This window comes from Aulonocara sp. 'chitande type north' Nkhata Bay, linkage group LG9 (genome assembly GCF_057382095.1).
Source record: "Aulonocara sp. 'chitande type north' Nkhata Bay isolate Kocher_YH1m ecotype deep benthic linkage group LG9, A_spYH_male_GT1.1, whole genome shotgun sequence".
NCBI lineage: Eukaryota > Metazoa > Chordata > Actinopteri > Cichliformes > Cichlidae > Aulonocara > Aulonocara sp. 'chitande type north' Nkhata Bay.
The window spans coordinates 539107-565024 of NC_141352.1; the positions used below are offsets into that span (position 1 = coordinate 539107).

Sequence of the window (25918 nt, forward strand, 5' to 3'; positions counted from 1 at the left end):
TTCTTGGGATGCAACTCAGTATTCTTCTTCCTCCAAACACGACGAGTTGAGTTTATACCACAAAGTTCTACTTTGGTTTCATCTGACCACATGACATTCTCCCAATCCTCTGCTGTATCATCCATGTGCTCTCTGGCAAACTTCAGACGGGCCTGGACATGCACTGGCTTCAGCAGCGGAACACGTCTGGCACTGCGGGATTTGATTCCCTGCCGTTGTAGTGTGTTACTGATGGTGACCTTTGTTACTTTGGTCCCAGCTCTCTGCAGGTCATTCACCAGGTCCCCCCGTGTGGTTCTGGGATCTTTGCTCACCGTTCTCATGATCATTTTGACCCCACGGGATGAGATCTTGCGTGGAGCCCCAGATCGAGGGAGATTATCAGTGGTCTTGTATGTCTTCCATTTTCCGATGATTGCTCCCACAGTTGATTTTTTCACACCAAGCTGCTTGCCTATTGTAGATTCACTCTTCCCAGTCTGGTGCAGGTCTACAATACTTTTCCTGGTGTCCTTCGAAAGCTCTTTGGTCTTGGCCATGGCGGAGTTTGGAGTCTGACTGTTTGAGGCTGTGGACAGGTGTCTTTTATACAGATGATGAGTTCAAACAGGTGCCATTCATACAGGTAACGAGTGGGGGACAGAAAAGCTTCTTACAGAAGACGTTACAGGTCTGTGAGAGCCAGAGATTTTCCTTGTTTGAGGTGACCAAATACTTATTTTCCACCCTGATTTACCAATAAATTCTTTACAAATCCTACCATGTGAATTCATGGATTTTTTTTTCACATTCTGTCTCTCACAGTTGAAGTGTACCTCTGGTGCAAATTACTGACCTCTGTCATCATTTTAAGTGGGGGAACTTGCACAATCGGTGGCTGACTAAATACTTTTTTGCCCCACTGTGTGTATATATATATATATATATATATATATATATATATATATATATATATATATATATATTTATATAGATATTTAATTCTTTTTTTTGAAAATGGATTGTTAAATTAACTTACGTTATAATTTTTTTGGGGGGCAATTTATTGCTTAAAATGGAATTTCAGGTTTTCATTATTTATAATTGCCATATACCAGTTTCATTGCCTAAATCTTGCCAATAAAAGCAAAAGTAACAGAATTAATTTTTAAATACAAAAAGACATTTTAGGAAAGTTTGACCTTATTAGATCTCCAGGACAATATTAAATTGTACTGAAGAAATTTTCAAAATGTGATGATGCCAGCATCAGCTCAGTTTCAATTCAGTTGTATTTATATTGCGCCACATCACAGCAACAGTTGTCTCACTTGCAACATCACTGGTATGCACTGAGTTACACTACGTTCTTCTTTTAGAAGGGTTCAGTTTTTGATTAGCAAAACATTCACCAACGGTTATACTTTATCTCACCAGTTTAATTTCACATAGCAGTAGTTTTGCATATACAGTTTCATAACAAGTTTTAAAAACCACTTTTCCAGTTCTCACACCCATCTGCACTTACACAAAGGACAATTTACATCTAAATGTTGGCAAGTATACTCCTAAACTTCATAAACTTCATTCTTATTACTACTGAAATGATAACACTGTGGCCCATTTTGATTGGGGGGGGGGGTGAGCATGCGCATAATGAGAACCAACATAAGCCCAGAGGCCCCAAGTGGCTGCAACCAACAGCAAAGACCAAGCTGCATTGGACAGCAGCATGCTGAGCAAAAAAGCACATTGGACGTTCTCCACCAGCGCCCAAGGCCCCCCAGCAAGATCCTGTCAGTGATTCTAAGTCCCTTTATTTGGCCCCCAAACCTGACCTGCATGTAGGAAAAAGAACTTTGGAAATCTGTCCTCCAGCATCAGGAAATCTGGGCCTGAACTCTGAGATAGTCTGAAATGTACAAATGACCAAATTCAAACCAAGTGGAAAAATGAGAGAGAACAGTTAGTCTGTGAACACACTGTGCTCTGTGTATGTTTGACATCTAAAATCAGCAGGTTTTCCTCCTGTCTCTGCCCCTCAGGGTTACATCAAACAGTGCCGCAAAAGGACAGACATGTTCACTGAAGAGCAGCTTCGTACCATCTTTGGGAATATCGAAGAGATCTACCGATTCCAAAGGAAGTTCCTCAAAGGTCTCGAGCAGAAGTTCAACAAGGAGCAGCCACATCTGAGTGAGATTGGTTGCTGCTTCCTTGAACATGTAAGCTGAATCAAAAAACAACAAAAAATCTTCAACTGGTTTTCTTAAAACCTTTAGAAAACCAGTTAACCCACACACACACTTCTGCTTTCAGTCCTTCTGAGTTGTCCATTTCATAGTGCTTATATTACACCTACATTTTTTTGCCTGATTAATTGAAAATGCTTTATGATGTTTCATGACAGGTCTGAGAGGTGTTTTCAGTCACATATTAAACACTCTTCCCACACCATTCTCTCACCTCTAGCCCGACTTGTTGTTGTCTGTGTTCAGCAAACAGATTTCCAGATCTATTCAGAGTATTGCAACAACCACCCCAATGCCTGCATCCAACTCTCCAAGTTGATGAAGGTCAACAAGTATGTATTCTTCTTTGAGGCTTGCCGACTGCTTCAGAAGATGATTGACATATCTTTGGATGGTTTTTTGCTGACTCCAGTTCAGAAGATCTGCAAGTACCCGCTGCAGCTGGCAGAACTGCTCAAATATACCAACCCTCAGCACAGGTGACTGTAAGCTCTTTGACAAACTGTCAGAATTTAAGTGCTCCCGAGCTAGCGAGGGTCCAGTTGGCTCCTCTCTATGACATACATTTCATCAGTAGACGAATCCAAAAATCCATGCAGACAGTCACATGCTTTTCTGTGTCAGGCCACCAACAAAGCTTTTCTCCAAATGAAAGCGCTAAAATAGCTTAATGATGGCTTTTTCTCGATTTCAACAGTTGCCCGTGTGCACATGTGAGTATAACAGAATAACAGAATCACAAGTGGTGATATTTCAGAATTTAAGATTTCCTAAAGACTTAACCAGGGCATCACGTAGTCAGATGCAGTTATCTGAAGTTTTAAGTTTACACACTCTTTGGGTTTCATCTTCATTCTTAAGAGTGATGCAGCATTAAATCTTAGTGGGATATTCAGACATACACAGATTGAGGGAAAAAAAGAGCCTCTGCCTTAAACTGAATTTCAAACAATGATTGCCTACAGCGAGAAGGAAAAACTCCCTTTTAACAGGAAGACCTCTTAAATATTCAGACGTGTGGCTGAACCAGGCTCAGGGAGGAACATATAGAGACAAGGGGTCACGGAAACTTCCATAAAAGGAAAACAAGAATAATATATTAGTATGAGATGGATTCTGTGCGGAGAATTGCATGTCTACCTGCAGGTGTTCCAGTTTCTTTCTAGTCCAATTTCATGCATGTTAGGTTAATGGTCATTCTAAATTGTCCATAGACAAGGCAGATACACAAAAGTGCCCAATAAACAGAATACAACCTGTTTTGTAAGCCTAAAAAAATGTCCATAAAACATAACACAAATCTAATGAGGAAAATGTGAAAGTTAAAAAAGTAAGCTAGCAACTACAGCACAGGAAACTGAGAAGAAGCATTCAGGAACAAGCTAGGGTGAGAGGAACTGAGGCACTGACAAAGAATAAGGGGAATACAGGAATGAGAAATACACAGTAGGGTGATGGGCAGTGAGGAAACACCTGGGAAACACAGCTCAACTAAATCAGAATAATCACAAATCATGGGGGAAGGAAAATTAAACACCAAACAGAAGAGATGACTAACAAAGTAAAACACGAAGTACGAACAACAGACGTCTAACAAACAAACTTGACAACAGGATACAAGGAAAGCAGGAATGGTCACTAAACCAAAACTAAAGAACTTAACTATAACACAAGGAGAATCTAAAACTAAGAATAAGAGCTACAAAGAAAAGAATACTGTGACAAGGACCACAACACTGACCGTGTTTATTTTCTCTTTATTTACGTGGCACACTACTGACAGTTTCTTGTCGTTCGGTTCAGCACCCACGCGTGCAGCTTTCAGCTGCGCTATGACACTCCTCCCCACTCTCAGCTCCGGCTTCACTATATCACGAAGGAAGAGAGAGAGCTCATTAACTAAACTCCACGCACCTGTCCCACCTCCCCGGCACTGCCCCTTGAGCTCACTGCACCACCCCTGCCCTGCAGCTGAGCCAGGGACCACACCTCCGCCAGAAATACAAAAGCCATACGTATCAGTAGAATCTCAAATACAGAACATCAAACTCGGGCCAACACCCCAGAGTCCATGACAGTGAATCTTCAAGATGGACTTGTCAGGCAGGAGGAAGAAAGATTGATGTAGTGAAGGAAGACATGCAGAGGATTAGTGTGACAGATGAGGATGTATGAACTGAGATGGAGGTGAACAAACTACTGAGAGGTGGGCAACTCCAGGCCTCGAGGGCCGGTGTCCTGCAGGTTTTAGACGTGTCCTTGATCCAACACAGCTGATTGAAATGGCTAAATCCTCAACATGTTTTGAAGTTCTCCAGAGGCCTGGTGATGAACTCATCATGTGATTCAGGTGTGTTGACCCAGGGTGAGATCTAAAACCTGCAGGACACCGGCCCTCGGGGCCTGGAGTTGCCCACCACTGCCCTAGAGGGAGGAGTGCCCAAAAGAAAGTCTAAAGCACTGCAGCATCAGTATGACTAGAAGAGCACAATATAAATGCAAGTGCATCACCTTAAATGTCCCAAAAATGTGCAAATACATTATTTCATTATAGCTGGTCACTGTATTTTATCAGCATTTATCTAAATCGATTGATTGATTTTTGCCTTTACTGTTCATTCTTTGCACAGTGCAATGAGTGACGAGTAAAGCAAGGGAAGAAAGAGTGTGTGGGAATGACATGCAGGTAATGGGCCGCAGCAGAACCAATCCAAGGCTCTGCAGTTTAGCGCCAGGCTGTTCTGATGACCTATAGCAACACCCTCCAGTAAACCCCCAAAACTCCATCCCCGTAGAGACTGTGTCTGCTCCCATACAAGCAAAATCCAAACCAAAATCGGCAAACAACCATCCATCCATCCATCCGTCTGTCCATCCATCCGTCCATCCATCTGTCCATCCATCCATCCATCCATCCATCCATCCGTCCATCCATCTGTCCATCCATCCATCCATCCATCCATCCATCCATCCATCCATCCATCCATCCATCCGTCCATCCGTCCATCCATCCATCACTGTTAAAGATGAATTAAAACTCTATTTATCCTTGTCCACTCTAACTGGACAAGTCAAAAAACAGTTTTAGCTGTTATCCATCATCTTCAGTGTGTTTATCTGATGTCTCTGACTTTTTTGTCAGGTTCAGTGCCCAGCCAAATAATTGTTGTAAGTCCATCCATTTATATGTTGAAATGACACTGCATTTAACTTAACTTAAACACATAACTCATAGGCTGGAGAGGATATTGTGCCTTTGGAAGACCTTAATTTGACCTGGAATATCTGTCTTTTGCTTTACATAGCAATACTATAGTTTAGGATCCCTGGGTCTGTTTCATCATATGTTTTGTTTGTTGGACTTTTGAATCAACATTGTATTGTGTTTTGAGAAAAGTATTCTGGATTTATCTGGATTTGTTCGTGCCTTTGATGTTCCCCCCGTGCTTCCTGGGTTATTGTCTATATTTCTAGTTCTCAGTCCTCGTTCATTCTCAGTTCCCTTCTGTGTCGAGGTTGTCTTAGTCTCTCCGTGTCCCTCACTCTCTCTGTGTTGTTTTTCCTGTTTTATTTTGTCAGCCCCTTGTCTCGTGCATGTTATGTTCAGTTTTGCTTCCCCTATCTCGTCTGTTTGCTTCAGCTGTGTTCCCATGTGTCTCCACTTCCCCTGACCACCCTCCTGTGTTTATCTGGTGTCAGTTCCCCTTTGTCCCTTATCAGAGTGTCCTGTTATGTTCTGGTTTCTGTCGTTCCAAGTTTAGTTTTTCAATAGTTCCCATTTACACTTGGACTTTTGCCTTTGTTTTGTACCTGTTCCATCGGTTTAATAAAGGGCTCGCTTCTGTTAAAACCTCCGCCTGCCTCTGTGTGCTCATCACACACAATCCAACACTCTGAAGGAAAAGTCTTCTGTAGAGCTGGGACATCTTACTATTTGTCAATGATAGGTTTCTTTTTAACACTTTTTCCAGGCTGACAAAGAGTCAGAGCTCTGCTGAATGGAGTCTTCCTTTAGACTTTAATAGTAAAGACTAGTAATGATTATTATTTTTCTAACAATTAGAATAAATTTCACACCCTTCCCAAGGATGTACCAGTAAATACAACAGCTTTAATAGCTGCTTATATTGACTTTCTCTAACATGTAAACATGTCTCTTAGAACTCATTCCTACAAGACTGCTCTAAGTCTGATCATTAAGTGATAGCCCAACTTTAAATATGATTAATTTACTTCTAAACTGAGATTTGTTTTTTTAATTTGGCCGCAGGAATCTTAAAAACATTTTGTCTAACCAGATACTGGACTTACCTTGGCCTCTAGCAGCGCTTTGAGGAACCTGTGTCATTTTTTAATCAGGCCATGTCCTTGACTGTACACATAACTACTTTTATGTATTTGTGCAATATCACTAGAACATTCTGTCTCAGAATGCTGAAAAGTCAGTTCATGCATTTATTGCTTCTAGTGTTAACTACTGAAAATCCAGTATTATCTCCCTGAAAAGCCTTCAGCTGAAACAGAAGGCTGGAGGGACTAAGAAGATAAACCATATTTCTCCCACATTCTCCCCATGGGCTCTCTGTAAATCCCCCAATTTAACAACCTTCTCCTTACATACAAAATGTTGAATAATCATCTTATCTTAAAGACCTCATAATACCATACTATCATAATTCAGAGTTGGGGGGAATGGGATATCAGTAGCTCACAGTCTGGGTTTAGGAGACAGACACTATTTGTACTTTTAGATTAGGTCTAAAACTTTCCTTTTTATAAAGCGTATAGGTAGGGCTGGATCACGTGACACTGAATCATCCCTTAGATATGCTGAAATAGGTTTAGGCTACTGGGGGGTTCCCGTGATTCACTGACCATTTCTTCTTCATTCACTCTCTGTGGCTTTATACACAGCGGATTCATTCATGAAAGATTCAGTCAGTCATTAGTAACTATGACTCTGTGTCTCTCTGCTCACTTCTCTAACCCCTCACTCCCAAGCTGGTCACGGCAGATGGCTGGCCCTCCCCTCAGCCTGGTTCCACCTGAGATTTTTCCCACTCAAAGGGAGCTTCTCCTTCCCACTGTTGAAAAATGCTTGCTCATGGGGGCTCATTTGATTGTTGGGATTTTCTTTCTAACATTGTAGGGTCTTTATCACCCTACAGTATAAAAGGCCTTGAGGTGACTTTTGTTGTGAATTGGCACTTTATAAATTAAATTCAATTGAACGGAAATAAAATGGTGCATTTGTTAAATATATTTTGTGAAGTGAGGCACAGAAGGTTTACAGTTACTTCACTCTAAGGTGACCTCTGATAAATTAGTTGGTTTTTCTGTCTGAAAAGACTAACAGACACGGCATTTTAGTTTGTGCAGTTTGGGGTTTTTTTCTACAGAAAGCCCCATTTTCTGACAGGTTGTCCGAAACCACACTATACTGTAACTGTAACACGACGCCCTGTTCAACAACTCAGTGATTGCTTTAATGGTTGTTTAATAATGGAGTTCTGCAGCATGGCGGATGCATCAGTTGTGCTTCACAGAAAATATAGAGTGTGTTATGGAATCACCACAAATACTTACTTTATAATCCAAATGCATGTCACTCTCTAAACTTTAGGGACTACAAAGATGTGGAGGCAGCTTTGAATGCCATGAAGAATGTTGCCAGGCTTATAAATGAGAGAAAACGGCGCCTTGAGAACATCGACAAGATCGCTCAGTGGCAGAGCTCCATTGAGGATTTTGAGGTTTGTAATGAAGCATCTTTTTTCTAACATTTCTCCAACACTTACTATTAACTGCAGCATGTCTGAGAAGCACCTAATAGCTGCATGTGTGCTTTAAACCTTACAGGGTGAAGATGTCCTCAGCAGAAGCTCTGAGCTCATCTTTTCAGGAGAGCTGACCAAGCTATCCCTGCCTCAGGCTAAGAGTCAACAGAGAATGTTTTTCCTTTTTGACCATCAGATGGTGTACTGTAAAAAGGTGCCCTTTTTTTCTACTATGGATGTCATTTTGTGAGGTACTGATAAAAGCATGTGGCAAGAATCACCCTAAGTGCCAGGAGAAAGGGGCATCAGTGTATATGTACAAAAGAAAAGGTTATCCATGGTTGTGTATCAGGTGTTATTTATATAGCGCCAAAACACAACAACAGTTCCCTCAAGGTGTCTGTGTAAGGTAATACTAATGTGTCAAGCTAATAGGCTTAATTTGTATTCTAAATACAAATACATTTCTATAATTTTCTAATAATAATTCACTTTATTCCACAAGAAGAAGACAGTTTGGTCAGTGGAAGAAGAAAAATGGTGGTATTTATGTACTGAGATGGATCATTAACTGAATTGTCAAGGTTTGTTTGGTGCAGGACTCAATCGCAGGACTCCAAAACTCTAAAACTAGTGAAAAGTGAAAAAATTTATTTAAAGGGGAATATATACATTAGAGATGGCACGATACCACTTTTTTATGTCCAATACCGATACCGATATCATAAATTTGGATATCTGCCGATACTGATATGAATCCGATATAGTGTTTTTTAATCAACAAAACAGTTTTTTAAATATCTTGCTGCATTTTGTATAGGTTCATACTCAAGTTTAAAACAACAACTACACTAAAGCTATTCTGTTATACCTGTATGCAAAAAAAAATATTTCATAGTTCAGCAATACTGATCAATCTAATAAACTTAAACCTACACCATCCTCCCTATTCTGGTATTTTAAAGAGTACTTAGCATAAATATTAAGCAACCTAACTAATAGGGTTCCAACTCCCAGCAACAACAAAAATAAATAAATAAAAAATAGGGAACCACCCCTCACGCTCCACCTCATGATGCTTAATCGACGTAATCAACCTTAATTTGATGCAGTGTGAAAAAAAATGCACAGAAATCAATTATTTTTCAAGAAATATTAAATAGATTCAACATCTTTCTTCAACAAAATTGCAGACTGCACAGATGGTACCTTCCCAAAGGAAAAAGTACTATAGCTTACTAGGGTATATTAGACTTAATAGTTACTATATACAGTAATTGACTTCTATTCATTTTACATCAAATTAAAACTTTGGGTGTCAGATAATTATTTATTAAAAGCTCGACATTTTAAATGAGAATAAGAAAGAAAAGTATGTCTTTGTGCCCCCTTTTCCCTGTTAATGCCCTATCGGCCCCCCTGGCTACACTTTGCTAGATCCGCCCCTGCACAGTTACCAGCGTCAGCTACGTAGAAAAAGATCCTGGTGTAGAAAGTAATATTAAATAAATTCTAACAACAGCTGATCAAGCTTAAACGTGCTGCTGTTGTTCAGCCGCTGGTTTCCTCTTTCTGGTGCAAAGTGGGCCAAAAACAAACAAGAGACACGGACTCGTGACAGAAAAGCCGATCAGCTGATCGTTAAGCAGTTTCATGATTGAAGTAGCAGCAAGAAGAGGCAGTCGCTCCATATATCGCTTGTTAAGCTTAACGCAGGAATGCTTTACAAACATTCAGAGATGGACTTACACACTTGCTTTACTTCTCTCGGGATAACTTTGTCGGAGATGAAATGCCGGGTTGCTAGCGAAGCTCCACATGCTATCCAGACCACCGACAGGTCCCGCATGCCACAGCCGCTCTATCACGTGATGCATACTGCTCCGACGTGCTAACGTTCTGAGGTGAGTTACGGCGTGTTGCAAGTTTTGTGAGGTGCTTTCGTGATATTTAATGGATCGGATTACATTTTTTATTTGTCTCCGATATCCGATCCAGTAATTTAGGTCAGTATCGGACCGATACCGATACGTAATATCGGATCGGTCCATCTCTAATATACATATGCACAGTGAATAATGGGAAGAGGGCTCCAGTTCCTTGTTCAGCCTGTCTGTCTGACCATTGGTTTGGGGGTGATAACCTGATGAGAGACTGACCTGGGCACATATGGTGAAGCAGAATTCCTTCCATACCTTTGACGTGAACTGAGGTCCACGGTTGGAGACGACATCTGAAGGGATTGTATGCAGGTGGAACAAGTGATCCATCAGCAGCTGGTCCATCTTGAGTGCTGTGGGGAGCTGCAAAATGTGCTGCTTTGGAAAAGCAATCAATAATAGACAGAATTACCATGTTTCCTGGTGAAGGTGGAAGGCCTGTCAAAACATCCAGGGCGATGTGTGATCAAGAGGGCCTGGGGTTGGTAGCGGTTGGAGCAGGCCCGCCGGAGGAGAGGTCAGTGATTTATTTTGGGGATAGATGGTGCAGGCTTTTACATACTCTCGGGCATCTTGAGCTAAAGTCACCAGAACAGGCTCCCAGGAACGAGATGGTGCGTTGGATTCCAGGATGACACGAGAATCATGCCCATTGGAGCACCTGGGCCTGCACGGATGAAGGGACATAGAGCCGGTCCGGGGGTCCTGTCCCAGGATCAGGTTCGGTATGCTGCCATACCGCTGACTCAATTTCCCAGGGGAGTCCTCCTATTACACAGCCCCTAGGAAAGGCCAGTGTTTCCAGTTGAGCCTCCTCAGAAGGTGAAAACTGGTGTGATAAAGCATCTAGCTTGACGTTTTGGGACCCAGGCCAGTAGGTAATTGAGAAACTGAACCTGACCCACCTGGCTTGGCGCGCGTTAAGCCGTTTTGCTGACTGAAGGTAGGCGAGGTTCTTGTGGTCTATCCACACAGTGAAAGGCTGTGCTGTTCCCTCAAGCCATTACCGCCACTCCTCCATCACCAACTTGATATCCAGTAGCTCTCTGTCGCCAACGTCGTAATTTTGTTCTGTGAACACATGGATGGAGTTTACCTTCAGTCTGTTGACTAAGTTCCACCTCCACGGAAGGGTCAGGTGCGATTCAGCTGGGTGAGAATGGGCACCAAAGTGAAAGGTTGCTTCACGTGAGCAAAAACCTCATGGGCTACCTGCCCCCACTGAAGGTTATCACCCCCAAACCACTGAAACTTTGGAGAGGTGAGGTGAGACAATTTTACTGAAGTCGTGAATGAAGCGACGATAGACATTTGCAAACCCCAGGAATCGTTGAAGCTGTTTGCAGTTTGGTGGTGTGGACCACTCCAAGACCGCTTGGACTTTTACTGGATCCAGTCTCAGATTTTCCTGTTTAATAATGGAAGAGAGGAAGCCCTTCTCAGCTTCAACAAACAGACGGTTCTCCAGCAGCCTCTGCAACACTAGTTTTACATGCCGTTCATGCTCCACCACTGACCTGGAGAAGATGAGGATATCATCTAGGTAGACAAAAACAAAGTGGTTGATGAAGTCTCTGAGAATGTCATTAACGATGGCCTGGAAGACTGCCAGAACGTTTGTTAACCCAAACAGCATGACAAGATACTCAAATTGCCCCAAATGAGTGTTGAAGGCCATCTTCCACTCGTTCCCCTCCCTTATGCGAAACAAATGGTACGCATTGCGGAGGTCCAGTTTACTGAAGATTGTCATTCCTTGGAGAAGCTCAAACGCAGAAGTCAACAAAGGCAACGGGCATTTTTTTTAAACAGTTATTGTGTTCAAACCCCGATAATTAATGCAAGGTCTTACAGACTTGTCTTTCTTTTCCACGAAGAAAAATCCTGCCCCTAAAGGAGAGGAAGATGGCTGAATTATCCAAGCAACAAGTGAGTTGGTAATGTATTCCTCCATGGCCTCCCTTTCTGGCTGGGACAGGCTTTAGAGTCGACTGGTTGGCAATGGTGCCCAGATAGCAAGTCAATAGCGCAATCATTGGGCCTGTGTGGAGGCACGATCCTTATTAAATACCTCAGCCAGTTCATGATAAACCGAAGGAACAGCAGCTAGGTTCGGAGGTGTTGGCGGAGGTGATGCTGGAAAGAGGAGAGACGGAGGTGGTAGATCTGGGCGACCGTAGCTCAGGGGGTTGGGAAACTCATCTGTAACCAGAAGGTCGCCGGTTCGATCCCCCTGCTCTCTCTCGGTGGCTGTGGCTCAGCTACTGATCGGAAGGTTGGTGGTTCGATCCTAGGCTTCCCCAGTCTGCATGTCAAGTGTCCTTGGGCAAGATACTAACCCCAAATTGCCCTCCAATGCGTTCATCGGAGTGTGACTGTGTGTGAATGTAGATTAGTTTGCACTTGCGTTTAGAAGTGCTTGCATGAGTGGGTGTGAATGAGGCATGTTGCATACGGTGCTTTGAGTACTCTGGGAGAGAAAAGCGCTATATAAGAATTAGTCCATTTACCATCTCTGTCCTGGTCATTTTGTCCTTGGGCAAGACACTTCACCTACCACCTACTGGTGTTGGTCAGAGGGGCCGATGGCGCAATATGGCAGCCTCGCTGTCCACCAGTGTGTGAATGCGAGTGTGAGTGAATAGTGGAATTGTAAAGCGCTTTGGGTGCCTAGAAAAGCGCTATATAAATGCAATCCATTATTATTATTATCATTATTGTTTTATTATTGGAAAGCACTTTGGTCAACTTTGTTGTTTTTAAAAGTGCTATATAAATAAAGTTGGATTGGATTGGATTATCTTAGGCATGTCATGTGGCATTCCTCCCTCCATCTAGAAATGCAGCCATTTCTCCAGTCAGTGAGTGGGGTTGTGTTGTAACAGCCAGGGATAGCCAAGAACCAGATGGGTTAGTGGAGCCTTAAAAACAAACAAACTGATTAACTCAGAATGATATCCGGAATGATGTTATCAGTTCAGTAATGTGGGTGACGTCTGGTAAACGCTAACCATTCAGGGAGGAGGTTCGTAGAGCATGAGGCAGTGGCTCAACAGTTAAGCCTAGTTTCTTAGCAAGGGAAAAGTCAATAAAACTCTGTTCGGCGCCGAAGTCAATTAATGGAGTGAGTGGGTGGAGGCGTGAGCAGTTAGCTCACAAATTCATTAAACTGTAGGCTGGACGACCTCTAATTATCTCTTTCTAAATTCAGATTATGCCGAAGTTTTTATATTCTGCCTTAAAAATCATAGAAATGTGATGCCATGGTCCTCCAGTCCTCCTGTGTTGGCTCACTCGGCAGCAGAGACCTGCAAATGGATCTCAGAGAGTTACTGAAAGAGAGATTGCTGAGGAAAGAAAATACTGTGGTGGAGCCATGGGCCTCGCTAACTGGAAATCCCTTTGCTTTGCTTCTGACTTTGTCTTGTAAACTTTTCTCCTGAGCCCTGTGTATTGAGTCCAATCTACATCACGTGTCTAACCAGATACTTGTCCTGGTTACTGGAGGCCAAGATAATGCCGTCCAGATTATATCCTGTAATGCACATTATTAAGCAAATAGTAAGGACTGCTTTCTTACATTTGCACAGTACCTCTAAAATTAGGATCATCCTATCTCAGAGTGATATAAAAAAACATTTCATGCATTTATGACATCTAGGCCAGACTATTGTAATACTTTATTTTTCAGGTTGTAGTGATCAAAAATCCTACAGTGAGATCTCTGACATGGACTAAAGAGACCATATTTTTAGCTATTAAATCAAGAGCCAAAGTTAAATTACTCCTCATATACAAAGTCTTGAATAATCAAGCCCCATCTCATCTTAAACACCAAATTTTACCATATATCACCCCAAATGAGCACTTTGTTTCCTATTCTACTCTGGGAGCCACAAGTCGCCACAAGTCTGAAAGCAGAGCTTTTAGCTGTCAGGTCCCTCTCCTATATTAACCAGCACCCAGTTTGGATTCAGGAGGCAGCCCCTCTTTGTACTTCTCACTTTTCTTTTTTTTTTATAAAGCTTTATAACATTTGTTTCGGGTCACTTGATCCAGCCTCTCTCTTAAATATGCAGCAATAGGCTCAGGCTACTGCTAAGGCTCTCCATGATGCTATGAACATTTCCTTTTCACTCCCTGTTTATACACCACTTTGCATTCAGTCATTACGTCTTGATGCATGCTCAATCATCCAGGTAAGTAAATCTCCAAAAGTTGATTCTGTTCATCTGGACGTAGCGTTTATTGGGAGAAACGTTTCGTCACTCATCCAGGTGACTTCTTCAGTCTAAGCAAACTGAAGGGTTTCCCCAATCTTATAAACAGTACATTTACATAATGACTGAAACCAGCCCACTGAAGGAACAATGGGCTGGGAGGTCAGTTCCTTCATCGTGATTATGCAAATTCTCATGACTATTGATCAACAACCACTGATCAATGGCCATGAGTCCCATTCACAGAGAGTTGGGGAATGGCTGCAATCACAGCATTGTAAGATGGTGACAGATGTACCCTTAGGCCCCCTCCTCGATTCAGAGATGGTCTTTCCCTTTTCATGTAAATGGCCTCCTTGACTCCGCCCTCAAACCAGCGTTCCTCCCTGTCCAGGATGTTACATCCTCATCATTGAAAGAGTGTCCACTGGCCTGTAGGTGTAGATAGACTGCAGAGTCCTGGCCTGACGAGGTAGCTCTTCTGTGTTGTGCCGTCCTCTTTGGTTGTTTGGTTTCCCCGATGTATAAATCCTGCCAATCCTCCTGCACTTAACAGCGTACACTATGTTACTCTGTTTGTGTCGGGGGACCCGATCCTTGGGGTGGATCAGTTTTTGCCGCAACATGTTTTGGGGTTTAAAGGTCACAGATACGTGGTGTTTAGAGAAAATGCGTCTCAGCTGTTCCGATACTCCTGACACGTACGGGATCACTACAGGTTTTCGCTTAGTCATTGGTTGTCCTTCTCTCCTGGATCAGCTGGAGGTTTCTTTAGGAGCCTTTCCAGCTCTGACAAAAGTCCAGCTGGGGTAACCACATTTACTCAGGGCCTTCTTGATGTTCTTCTGCCTCTCTGGCTGCTGTGTCAGTGGGGATGGTGTTCGTTCTGTGTTATAGCGTCCTGATGACACCCAGTTTGTGCTCCAGTAGATGATGAGTGTCAAACCTTAGATACTGATCCGTATGTGCAGGTTTACTGTACACGTCAGCTTTTAGATGTCCTCCATTACTGATGGAAATCTCACAGTCTAAGAAGGCTAACCTGCCACTGTTCATATCCTCCCTGGTGAATTTGATGTGTCGGTCCACCGAGTTAATGTGATCCGTGAATTGTGGTACATCCTGAGATTTGATTTTCACCCAGGTGTCATCCACATACCTGAACCAATGGCTTGGTGGTGTTCCAGGGTAGGATAGCAAAGCCCTCTTTTCCACTTCTTCCGTGTACAAATTGGCCACGATGGGTGAAACTGGGAGCCCATGGCACCCATGTTTCTGCCTGTAGTACTGACCCTTGTATGTGAAGTAGGTGGAATTCACACACAGTTCAAACACACTTGGTCGATGCTGAGAGTGTTGTTTTGTTGTTTTTATATTGTTGTTTCGAATTGCTGTTTCTGTGGCTGTGATCAGCTCCACTAGCGGGATTTGTCTCACCATGACAGCAAAATTCAACCCTTTAGCAAGGATGTTTTCTCTGTTTGGGTGAGCTGTCTGTCAGACAAATTTTTCACCCACTTGTCTACATCTTCGGTGTTGCATCGTTCCCTCTTCTGGCCATTGAGTACACTCTCCGTATTTCGCTGTGGTTTCCGATGTACAACAAGTAAGTCAAACTTCATTTGTTGCCTGGTCTGCTCTCATCTAAAAGCATTGTCAGTCTCTGTCGGATCCGCTCCTCTTGAGATTTTAGCACGTCGATGGTAAAATTTGTCTGCCTCACCCATTCATTAAGCAGCTGGTGTGGTGCCTTCTGGAGGATTTTTGTTGCCTGGAAGCCTTTAACTGAAAAGCTCATTTGCAGACTTTTAGGAGTAATCCTGTTTTGTCTGCATCTGAGGCTGAATCTCAGGTGGTTCCTGTAATCCGCCATCTTACGTGCTGTTTGCTCATACTGATGAGCAAGCTTTAGGCAGTCCGTGCCAAAGTGGGAAAAAGGCTCTGATTAAATGTTGTTATCCCAGCTGGACATTTGTCAAAGCTGGGAAGACGCCTAAAGAAAGATCCAGCCGATCCAGGAGAGAACTGCTGACTATGGTACTCATGGCCATTGATCAGTGGGCTTTGATCACTGGTTGTTGATCAATGGTCATGAGAATTTGCATAATTATGATGAAGGAACTGCCCTCCCAGCCCATTGTTCCTTCAGTGGGCTGGTTTCAGTCATTATGCAAATGTACTGTTTATAAGATTGAAACCTGCAGTCAGCTGAGACTGAAGAAGTCACTTGGATTAGTGACGAAACGCTTCTCCCACTGAAAACGCTACGTCCAGATGAACAGAATCAACCTTTGAACATTCAGTCATTTGTTATTATTTACCTCAGGACTAAAGACATGCAGTGGAAGTGAACCAGTCTCCCTCCTCTTACTCCAAACAGGTCACAGCCGTTGGCGGCTCCTTCCTGAGCCTGATTCTGTCAGAGGTTTCTTCCTGTTAAAAGGGAGTTTGTCCTTTCTGCTGTTGCCAAGTGGTTGCTCATGGGGGGTGATGTGATTGTTAGGGTTTTCTCTTGGGCTGTTGAGAACTGTTGAGGTGACACAGTGCTAAACAAAAAAAACTAAACAAAACAAACCTGTATGCTTTCATTTACTTTTCTTTTTACTCTTGTTCAAAACAAATCCTTCTTTAAATCTGCTGTCCATTATTGTTGCAGGACCTCCTGCGCCGAGACATGCTTTACTACAAGGGCCGGATTGACATGGACCACATGGAAGTAATAGATCTGGAGGATGGTAAGGAGAAAGACTTCAACATCAGCGTAAAAAATGCTCTGAAACTGCGCTCGCTAACTGGTGATGAAGTCCACCTCCTATGTGCTAAGAAGCCTGAGCAGAAAGAGCGCTGGCTCCGGGCCTTTACTGATGAGAGGAGGCAGGTCCAGCAAGACCGCGAGACAGGTCAGACATGTGCTCAGTTTGTCTTCATATGAATGGATGCTAAAACATTTGGATGATAATAATGGTGGCAATCCAAGTTTGTTGCAGCACTGTCGTGGCACATGCATTAAACAGATACAGACGCTGTAAACTTTCACAGAATTCTGATTTTTAAATTCATTTTGTCAAGGACATTTTCTGTCAGCTGATTTGAATGCTGTCGGTCTGGTGTCCTTACGAATAAACCTGTTGTTTTTCTTTTCTTTTTGTCAGGGTTCACTCTCACAGAGGTCCAGAAGAAACAGGCCATGTTGAATGCCTGCAAAAGCCATCCAGCTGGGAAACCCAAAGGTATGCACCAATCAATTTATCGTAGAGTAACTTGGGGTTCAATATCTTGCCCAAGGATACTGTGCAGACTGGAGATGGGAGCAGCCAGGGATTAAACCTTCCAATTAGTAAATGACCTGCTCTACCTACACGACTGCAGTGGACAGCAGTGGAACTGAGCAAAGGGGTAAAAAAGTGGCCCATAGATGATAACGAATCGAAACGCCTGGCAGTACACACTTTGTGATCTGCTGCCATGTGCGTATGTCAACAGATTATGTGTATATCTAATATTTTTCTTGTTTCACCTGTTTGGCTCTTTGTAGAAGTCTCCCTGTCATTCATAGCCGCTCACTTTAGTTTATACTGAACTTTTACCGAGTTAGATTTAAACAACAAATGCAATCTCAGACCCTCATAATGAAACCCTTCCTTGTTTCCTAATGCATATCCTATTTTCATCTCCGTAATATTAACCGCCTTCGTCCCTCACTCACTCCAAACAGTACTGCCATACTTGTCAATGCTCTTGTCACATCCCGTTTAGATTACTGTAATTCTCTTCTCTACGGTGTACCTCATAAATCCACCTGCTCGCCTGACTACCATGGGACTCGAGCTTTTAGCTGTTCTGCTCCAAGACTTTGGATGCACTTCCACCAGATCACGAACTCTCTCACCACTTTTAAATCACGTCACAAAACCCATCTATTCAAAACTGCATACAATTGATTCGGGCTTAGTCCACTTTTACGTTGCTCAGCTTTTATACTTGCTTTTATACTTTCATGCTTTTTTTTCTCTTATGTCTATATTTTATTTTGCCATGTTTTATTATATTGTATTGTTGCTATTGTTCTTGTGCTATTGTAAGGTGACCTTGAGGGTCTTAAGGGCACCTATAAATAAAATGTATTATTATTGTATTATAAGTAATGATCTGTTGTTCGTCTTCTCCTCAGCGGTGTCCAGACCTTATTATGACTTCCTCCTGAGGCAGAAACACCCCTCTCTCCCCTCTGCTTTGCCCCAGCAGCAGGTCTTTATGCTGGCTGAGCCCAAGCGCAAGACCTCCACCTTCTGGCACAACATTGGCAGACTGACGCCCTTCAAGAAGTAAAAAAACTGTAAGGAAAAAAAAGCCTTGGAGAAAAGGAACAGAGAAGGAGAAAGAGTCTCTGTTCGTGCCTGAATAGACCGTTTTTAACCCTTCCTCTCTTTAATTCCTACACATAATATCCTCTAATTATTGATTTATTGTATAGATATGAATTGAATATGTTATCTTTTGAAAGCACTTTATATGTTGGTTAACAATCAGACATGGGAATGGTCCTCTAGAGACAATGAGTCAGATAGGTAGAGTAAACTCTTGGTTCACTTATAAATAGACCTTGAATCAAGCACTGATTGGAACTAAAACTACTACTGTACTGCTACTGTAATAGTACTGTACTACTATTGTACTAGTACTGTACTAGTACTGTACTGCTGCAGGTGAGCGTGGGACTCCTGACTGTGCTGTCTCTGTGAAGACGTTGCCTGTCAACAAAACCTTGTTTATTTTCACTCTTCTGTTGCTTCATGATTTGACAGATGCCAAGTGTTTGTAGTGCCAGATGATCTGTTTTTATATTTGTTCCTTGTCTGCTTATGAAGAGACAACATTTCTTGTTTCCATGTACAGAAATATGATTTCAGCTATGTTTTGTTTCGTGATTATGATCCACCGGGATTTGGTTTTGTACTTCTCTGGTGTAATGTGCAAACTCCTGACGAATATCAAACGCAGCCCAAAGACAAATTGGCTCAGCACATGTTCTCGGCTGTTCTGGCTCCACGGTCTGAACCTCGACGACTCCTGATACCTGCTGTGTCAACGAAAGTACGCAACTCGCTCGATTTTCTTTTTCTTTCTGTTCTTTGTTGAAGTGCCATTTGAAGTGTGTCATGGATGCTTTACAATGACATGCATGGATGTGCTTAAAAGAAATACTGTGAGGAATATTTTTTTATCTCTGAAGAGCCCTGCTATATTTAACCTGATTGCTGGTTAAAGCTGGTTTCATTGTGCAGCCATGCTGACAGCATCTCTCTGTCTCACAAACACACATTCTTTTATCTACCTGTATTCACTATTCCTGCTCTGTGTATCTGATTTCCAGTATAATCTCATGTCAGATCAGTGCAGCCCGGCGATATTGCTCTGTAAGTGCATTTAGTGAAATGTACTCCTTACTCCTTTCTGTTCAAAAATTAAACGTTCCTAAAATGACTCATGTCGCTTCAACTTGGGGTGATTTTTACTTTGTTTCATGCCACTCTTTTTGGAGTTTCACTTCTTTAACGAAAAACCATGTGTACGCTAACATGGAGTACAAGCTAACATTTTCACTTTATAGATTAAAAAACCTGCTGAAAGTATCAAGTCTGTATTACTTTGCTTTTCATACCGTTCAAAGGGAGATTGCTTTGAAAATTGATACAGTTCACACTTAATGTAGTTACACTGCACAACTTATAATTAAAGGTTGTGGGAAGCACAGACTATACAGTGGGGCAAAAAAGTATTTAGTCAGCCACCGATTGTGCAAGTTCCCCCACTTAAAATGATGACAGAGGTCAGTAATTTGCACCAGAGGTACACTTCAACTGTGAGAGACAGAATGTGAAAAAAAAATCCATGAATTCACATGGTAGGATTTGTAAAGAATTTATTCGTAAATTAGGGTGGAAAATAAGTATTTGGTCACCTCAAACAAGGAAAATCTCTGGCTCTCACAGACCTGTAACGTCTTCTGTAAGAAGCTTTTCTGTCCCCCACTCGTTACCTGTATGAATGGCACCTGTTTGAACCCATCATCTGTATAAAAGACACCTGTCCACAGCCTCAAACTGTCAGACTCCAAACTCCGCCATGGCCAAGACCAAAGAGCTTTCGAAGGACACCAGGAAAAGTATTGTAGACCTGCACCAGACTGGGAAGAGTGAATCTACAATAGGCAAGCAGCTTGGTGTGAAAAAATCAACTGTGGGAGCAATCATCAGAAAATGGAAGACATACAAGACCACTGATAATCTCCCTCCATCTGGGGCTCCACGCAAGATCTCATCCCGTGGGGTCAAAATGATCATGAGAACGGTGATCAAAGATCCCAGAACCACACGGGGGGACCTGGTGAATGACCTGCAGAGAGCTGGGACCAAAGTAACAAAGGTCACCATCAGTAACACACTACAACGGCAGGGAATCAAATCCCGCAGTGCCAGACGTGTTCCGCTGCTGAAGCCAGTGCATGTCCAGGCCCGTCTGAAGTTTGCCAGAGAGCACATGGATGATACAGCAGAGGATTGGGAGAATGTCATGTGGTCAGATGAAACCAAAGTAGAACATTTTGGTATAAACTCAACTCGTCGTGTTTGGAGGAAGAAGAATACTGAGTTGCATCCCAAGAACACCATACCTACTGTGAAGCATGGGGGTGGAAACATCATGCTATGGGGCTGGTTTTCTGCCAAGGGGACAGGACGACTGATCCGTGTTAAGGACAGAATGAATGGGGCCATGTATCGTGAGATTTTGAGCCAAAACCTCCTTCCATCAGTGAGAACTTTGAAGATGAAACGAGGCTGGGTCTTCCAACATGACAATGATCCAAAACACACCGCCCGGGCAACAAAGGAGTGGCTCCGTAAGAAGCATTTGAAAGTCCTGGAGTGGCCTAGCCAGTCTCCAGACCTCAACCCCATAGAAAATCTGTGGCGGGAGTTGAAAGTCCATGTTGCTCGGCGACAGCCCCAAAACATCACTGCTCTCGAGAAGATCTGCATGGAGGAATGGGCCAAAATACCAGCTACTGTGTGTGCAAACCTGGTAAAGACCTATAGTAAACGTTTGACCTCTGTTATTGCCAACAAAGGTTATGTTACAAAGTATTGAGTTGTATTTTTGTTATTGACCAAATACTTATTTTCCACCCTGATTTACGAATAAATTCTTTACAAATCCTACCATGTGGATTCATGGATTTTTTTTTTTTCACATTCTGTCTCTCACAGTTGAAGTGTACCTCTGGTGCAAATTACTGACCTCTGTCATCATTTTAGGTGGGGGAACTTGCACAATCGGTGGCTGACTAAATACTTTTTTGCCCCACTGTATAAATGAGAAAAAAGCTACACACACACAGTTTCACTGACTCCACACTATTTACATTCATAATGTGATGGTGCATCATGGGCAGCGATGGGAATAACGGCGTTACAAGTAATGGCGTTACTAACGGCGTTACTTTTTTCAGTAACAAGTAATCTAACTAATTACTATTCCTATCGTTATAACGCCGTTACAGTTACTAACAAGAAAATGCGGCCCGTTACTATTTTTCAACAAACAGATGGTTGAAGCTGTGTTCAGCTTACTGCATCTTATATCAGCTGCAGAAAGTAGCTGTAAGAAATCTGGGCGCTACAGCTTTAAGCAGCTGCGTGTTCCTGCGGATGGTAATCACGATCACTGTCTAGCACAACACCTGGAGCTCAGGGGGCAAAACAATCGCACATACTTTCTATCTCTCAGTGAGCCTGAGTTATGACCTTGGCTGCCTGTTTTTCTGCTTCCAACAAAGGTGGGGGAGAAGCTCTCGTGCAGTATACTCGGTTCTCTCTACAATCAGAAAAGCAAGGCCCTGATCCCGTGCACTCAGTATTCTCTTTATAACTCAGCAGTATGAAATGTCATAAAACCGTGTAACTCATTCACAGTAAATCAGCAGTATAATGTAATACAAATCAATCTAATAAATCTAATGATTTTCACATTCTTCTAAGTCAGAAGTATAATGCAAACTAAAACTACATAATGATTACACAATCTATAATAAGAAGTATAATGTGGCCTACAGCAGCATCATGATTAGGGATGGGTATCGTTTAGGTTTTATCTGATACCAGTACCAAACCGGTACTTTTGAAATGGTGCTCGAACCGGTGATTAAAGAATGGAGAATACAAACTTTGTCCAAAAACCTCTCATGTTCAGCTGTTTTCCACTTTTTCTTTGGTCATTTTAGCCTTTTTGGCCAGGGTGAAGGGAGTATCTGCCATCAAACAAGAAGACAGCCGCATGTAGCTGTGATGATGTTTGCTAGTTCACCTTACATGCATTAATGTAATAACGTGGTTAGCCTACTCAACGTAAATTACACACGAACAACATGAAGCTACTCACGCAGAGAAGAACGGCTGCTGCTGCATCATCATCCGTCATCATTTCTGCTACACTGGCAGGGCTAGGGGCCAGGACTCTCCTCTTCGGGTTCTTGGGGGATGTTGCTAACTCCGGGTTCCAATAACAGGCACCACACCCGCAGTAGATGTGCACGGTGTGAGGTCTCTCAGCAAGCTATCAAATACGGCGCATTTCTCAGCTTTTAAAAAAAACGCTATGCGTCGCCAGATGTTTCATCAGATTTGAGGCGTTACCTCCTTTGACAGTATCACAGTATCAGCTTAAAGCACTTGTTGCAGGCTGCTGAGTTTGCATCTTTTGCTGTGAAGTACAGCCAGAATTTGACCGCTTCGCCTTGGGCATTTTTAATCTGTAGCTCTGCTCTAAAAGAACGTACGTACCTGGGCCCGCCTACTATCCTTGGAAAGGTAAAATGAGTGTGTGTCATCTCAGGAAAAAAAAGCACCGAAATGTGCGCTGCTTTTCGGTCTGGTTACTACCCTTTATGTCAGAACCAGTGCCATAATGTCACCGGATACCGGTACCCATCCCTAATCATGATTCAATCGTTTTGATTACAGGTAACATATGGCAGTATAATAATCTCACACGTACCTATTAGTATATAGGTTTTTTAAAAAGTTGTATTTCACAGGAGAGAACCTGTGCTAAAAGATTGAAGAAAACTATTCAAATTCTCTTTGAATTTAGGCATTTAACATTCTTTGTGTTTATTCTGCATTTACTTCATTATATAGCATGAATGTCAGTTACAAGCTTAAATATACAGATAATTTACAGACAATTGTGCGATTAATTAGTTAATTTTTTTAAATCTATTGACAGCACTAATAAAAAAACATTTTTTAACATTAACACCAAGTACAGAATTATCACCACGGGTATCGTGGGAACAACAAAAGAACTAACAAAAAAGAACTGACAAAAAAAAAATTCAGTGTTCTTCCTCTGCAATTATAAGGTCCTAAATCTCATCCATTATAATGAACTATATGATGAATGTTAACATTAAAACAAAGATTCATCAATGTGTAGCATTAGTAATCGAAGGCTGTGAAGCCCCTTCTTCAAAGGGTATCGCTCCACATATTGTGATAATATTTGATGCAAACATGAAATGTAGGCAGTCTTTAGAAATACATCTTGTATCATTGCCATGCTGTCAACTAAACAAGGCAGTAGTAGCAAGCTTTGCTTTTGTCAAGTCAGTCAAAGAATTCAACCATATTCGACTGTTTTATATCATTCACAAATATATCCTGACAGACGGCCTGTCTGGGACTCTAAGAAGGCTGGGTACTCTGAACTGCCACTTGGCGCATAAGCACAGATGAGAGTCAGGACCTGTTTCCTGACCCTAAGGCGCAGGGAACAAACCCTCTCATCCACCGGAAAGAACCCTAACGTACCGGCAGCAAGCCGAGGGGATATTAGAATACCCTCCCCAGCCCGCCGCCTCTCACCAGGGGCAACCTGGTCCAGCCCCTCTCCAGGAGACTGGTTCCAGAGCCCAAGCCATGCGTAGAGGTGAGCCCAACTATATCTAGCCGGTACCTGGCTAGATATAGGTGATCGCTGTCACTTGGTGTTCGCTCGCTCTGCGGTAGAGTATCACTTCCTGTTCCTGCTCAAACACAGTGGTGTTTCTGAGTAGCTTATTTGCTTAGCAATTTAATTAACAACTTTTAAATACATTCTTTTTCATAGTATAATCTTCACGTGCTTCATCCGAAGCACACTTTCTGTGTACTCACTACCTAATTTATAGCCAAAGTATTCACTCACTGTCTCTGTACTGTTTCGCTAGCTTAGCTTAGCTCGTAGCCGACTCGTTAGCACCATGGCTACTTTGGGGCGCTTTGGGGTCCTTAGGGACTAGTAAAGCGCTATATAAATACAGGCCATTTACCATTTTACCATTTACTTCACCTGTCCCTCCTGAACTTTCTTGCTCATTGTGTCAGTGTTTAGTTACTCCTCGGCCTCCTTTAGCAGTAATGATATCTGTAACAAATGTAGCATATTTGAAGCTCTGGAGGCCAGGATTACTGAATTGGAGACTCGGCTTCGCACCCTTCATTCACCCATAGCTAGCCAGGCCCCTGTAGCTGGTGCAGCCGAAGATAGCGTAGGCCCGCTAGCTGTTCCCTGGCAGACCCCATGCAGCTGGGGAAAGAGGGCGGCTGGGTCACGGTGAGGAGAAAGCATAGTCCTAAACAGAAGCCCCAGGTTTCCCCACTCTGCGACACACCCGCCGGGGGTCAAACTCTGGTAATTGGTGATTCTGTTCTCAGACATGTGAAGCTAGAGACACCGGCAACCATAGTCAATTGTCTTCCAGGGGCCAGTGCAGGTGACATTGAAGGAAATTTAAAACTGCTGGCTAAGGGTAAACGTAAATTCAGTAAGATCATAATTCATGTCGGCAGTAATGACACCCGGTTACGCCAATCGGAGGTCACTAAAATCAATATTGAATCGGTGTGCAACTTTGCCAAAACAATGTCGGACTCTGTAGTTTTCTCTGGTCCCCTCCCCAATCAGACCAGGAGTGACATGTTTAGCCGCATGTTCTCCTTAAATTGCTGGCTGTCTGAGTGGTGTCCCAGAAACGATGTGGGCTTCATAGATAATTGGCAAACCTTCTGGAGGAAACCTGGTCTTGTTAGGAGAGACGGCATCCATCCCACTTTGGATGGAGCAGCTCTCATTTCTAGAAATATGGACAAATTTATTAAACCCCCCAAAATATGACTATCCAGAGTTGGGACCAGGAAGCAGAGTTGCAGTCTTACACGCCTCTCTGCAGCTTCTCTCCTCCTGCTACCCCCCCAAAAACCCATCTCCATAGAGACTGTGTCAGCTCCCAAACAGACAAAAAACAAACTAAAAGCCAGCAAATTAAACATAAACAATCACAAAGAAAGAACAATACAGTATCCACATCTGAACCAAAGAGTAAAACTGTGAAATGTGGATTATTAAATATTAGGTCTCTCTCCTCCAAGTCTCTGTTAGTACATGACTTAATAATTGATCAACAAATTGATTTACTCTGCCTTACAGAAACCTGGTTGCAGCAGGACGATTATGTTAGTTTAAATGAATCAACATCCCCGAGTCATTCTAACTACCAGAAATCTCGAAGCACAGGCCGAGTGGGCGGTGTGGCAGCAATTTTTCACACCAACCTATTAATCAACGAAAGACCAAGACAGACTTTTAATTCATTTGAAAGCCTGCTGCTTAGCCTCGTCCACCCCAGCTGTAAACTCAGAAACCAGTCTTAC

At 42.6% G+C, this 25918-nt stretch overlaps 1 protein-coding gene across 2 annotated transcripts in view; it reads left to right on the forward strand.

The window, feature by feature from the left end:
- arhgef4 (Rho guanine nucleotide exchange factor (GEF) 4) overlaps window positions 1-19649 on the forward strand; it is a 106807-nt gene extending 87158 nt beyond the window's left edge. For both annotated transcript variants that reach the window (XM_086305287.1, XM_086305286.1), the window contains 7 exons: window positions 2025-2204; window positions 2478-2710; window positions 7855-7984; window positions 8091-8222; window positions 16825-17068; window positions 17321-17398; window positions 18340-19649. In XM_086305287.1, coding sequence (XP_086161413.1) covers window positions 2025-2204; window positions 2478-2710; window positions 7855-7984; window positions 8091-8222; window positions 16825-17068; window positions 17321-17398; window positions 18340-18497 — 1155 coding nt within the window. In that variant the 3' untranslated portion in view covers window positions 18498-19649. The remainder of the gene's footprint in view (window positions 1-2024; window positions 2205-2477; window positions 2711-7854; window positions 7985-8090; window positions 8223-16824; window positions 17069-17320; window positions 17399-18339) is intronic.
- The last annotated feature ends 6269 nt before the right edge of the window (window positions 19650-25918 follow it).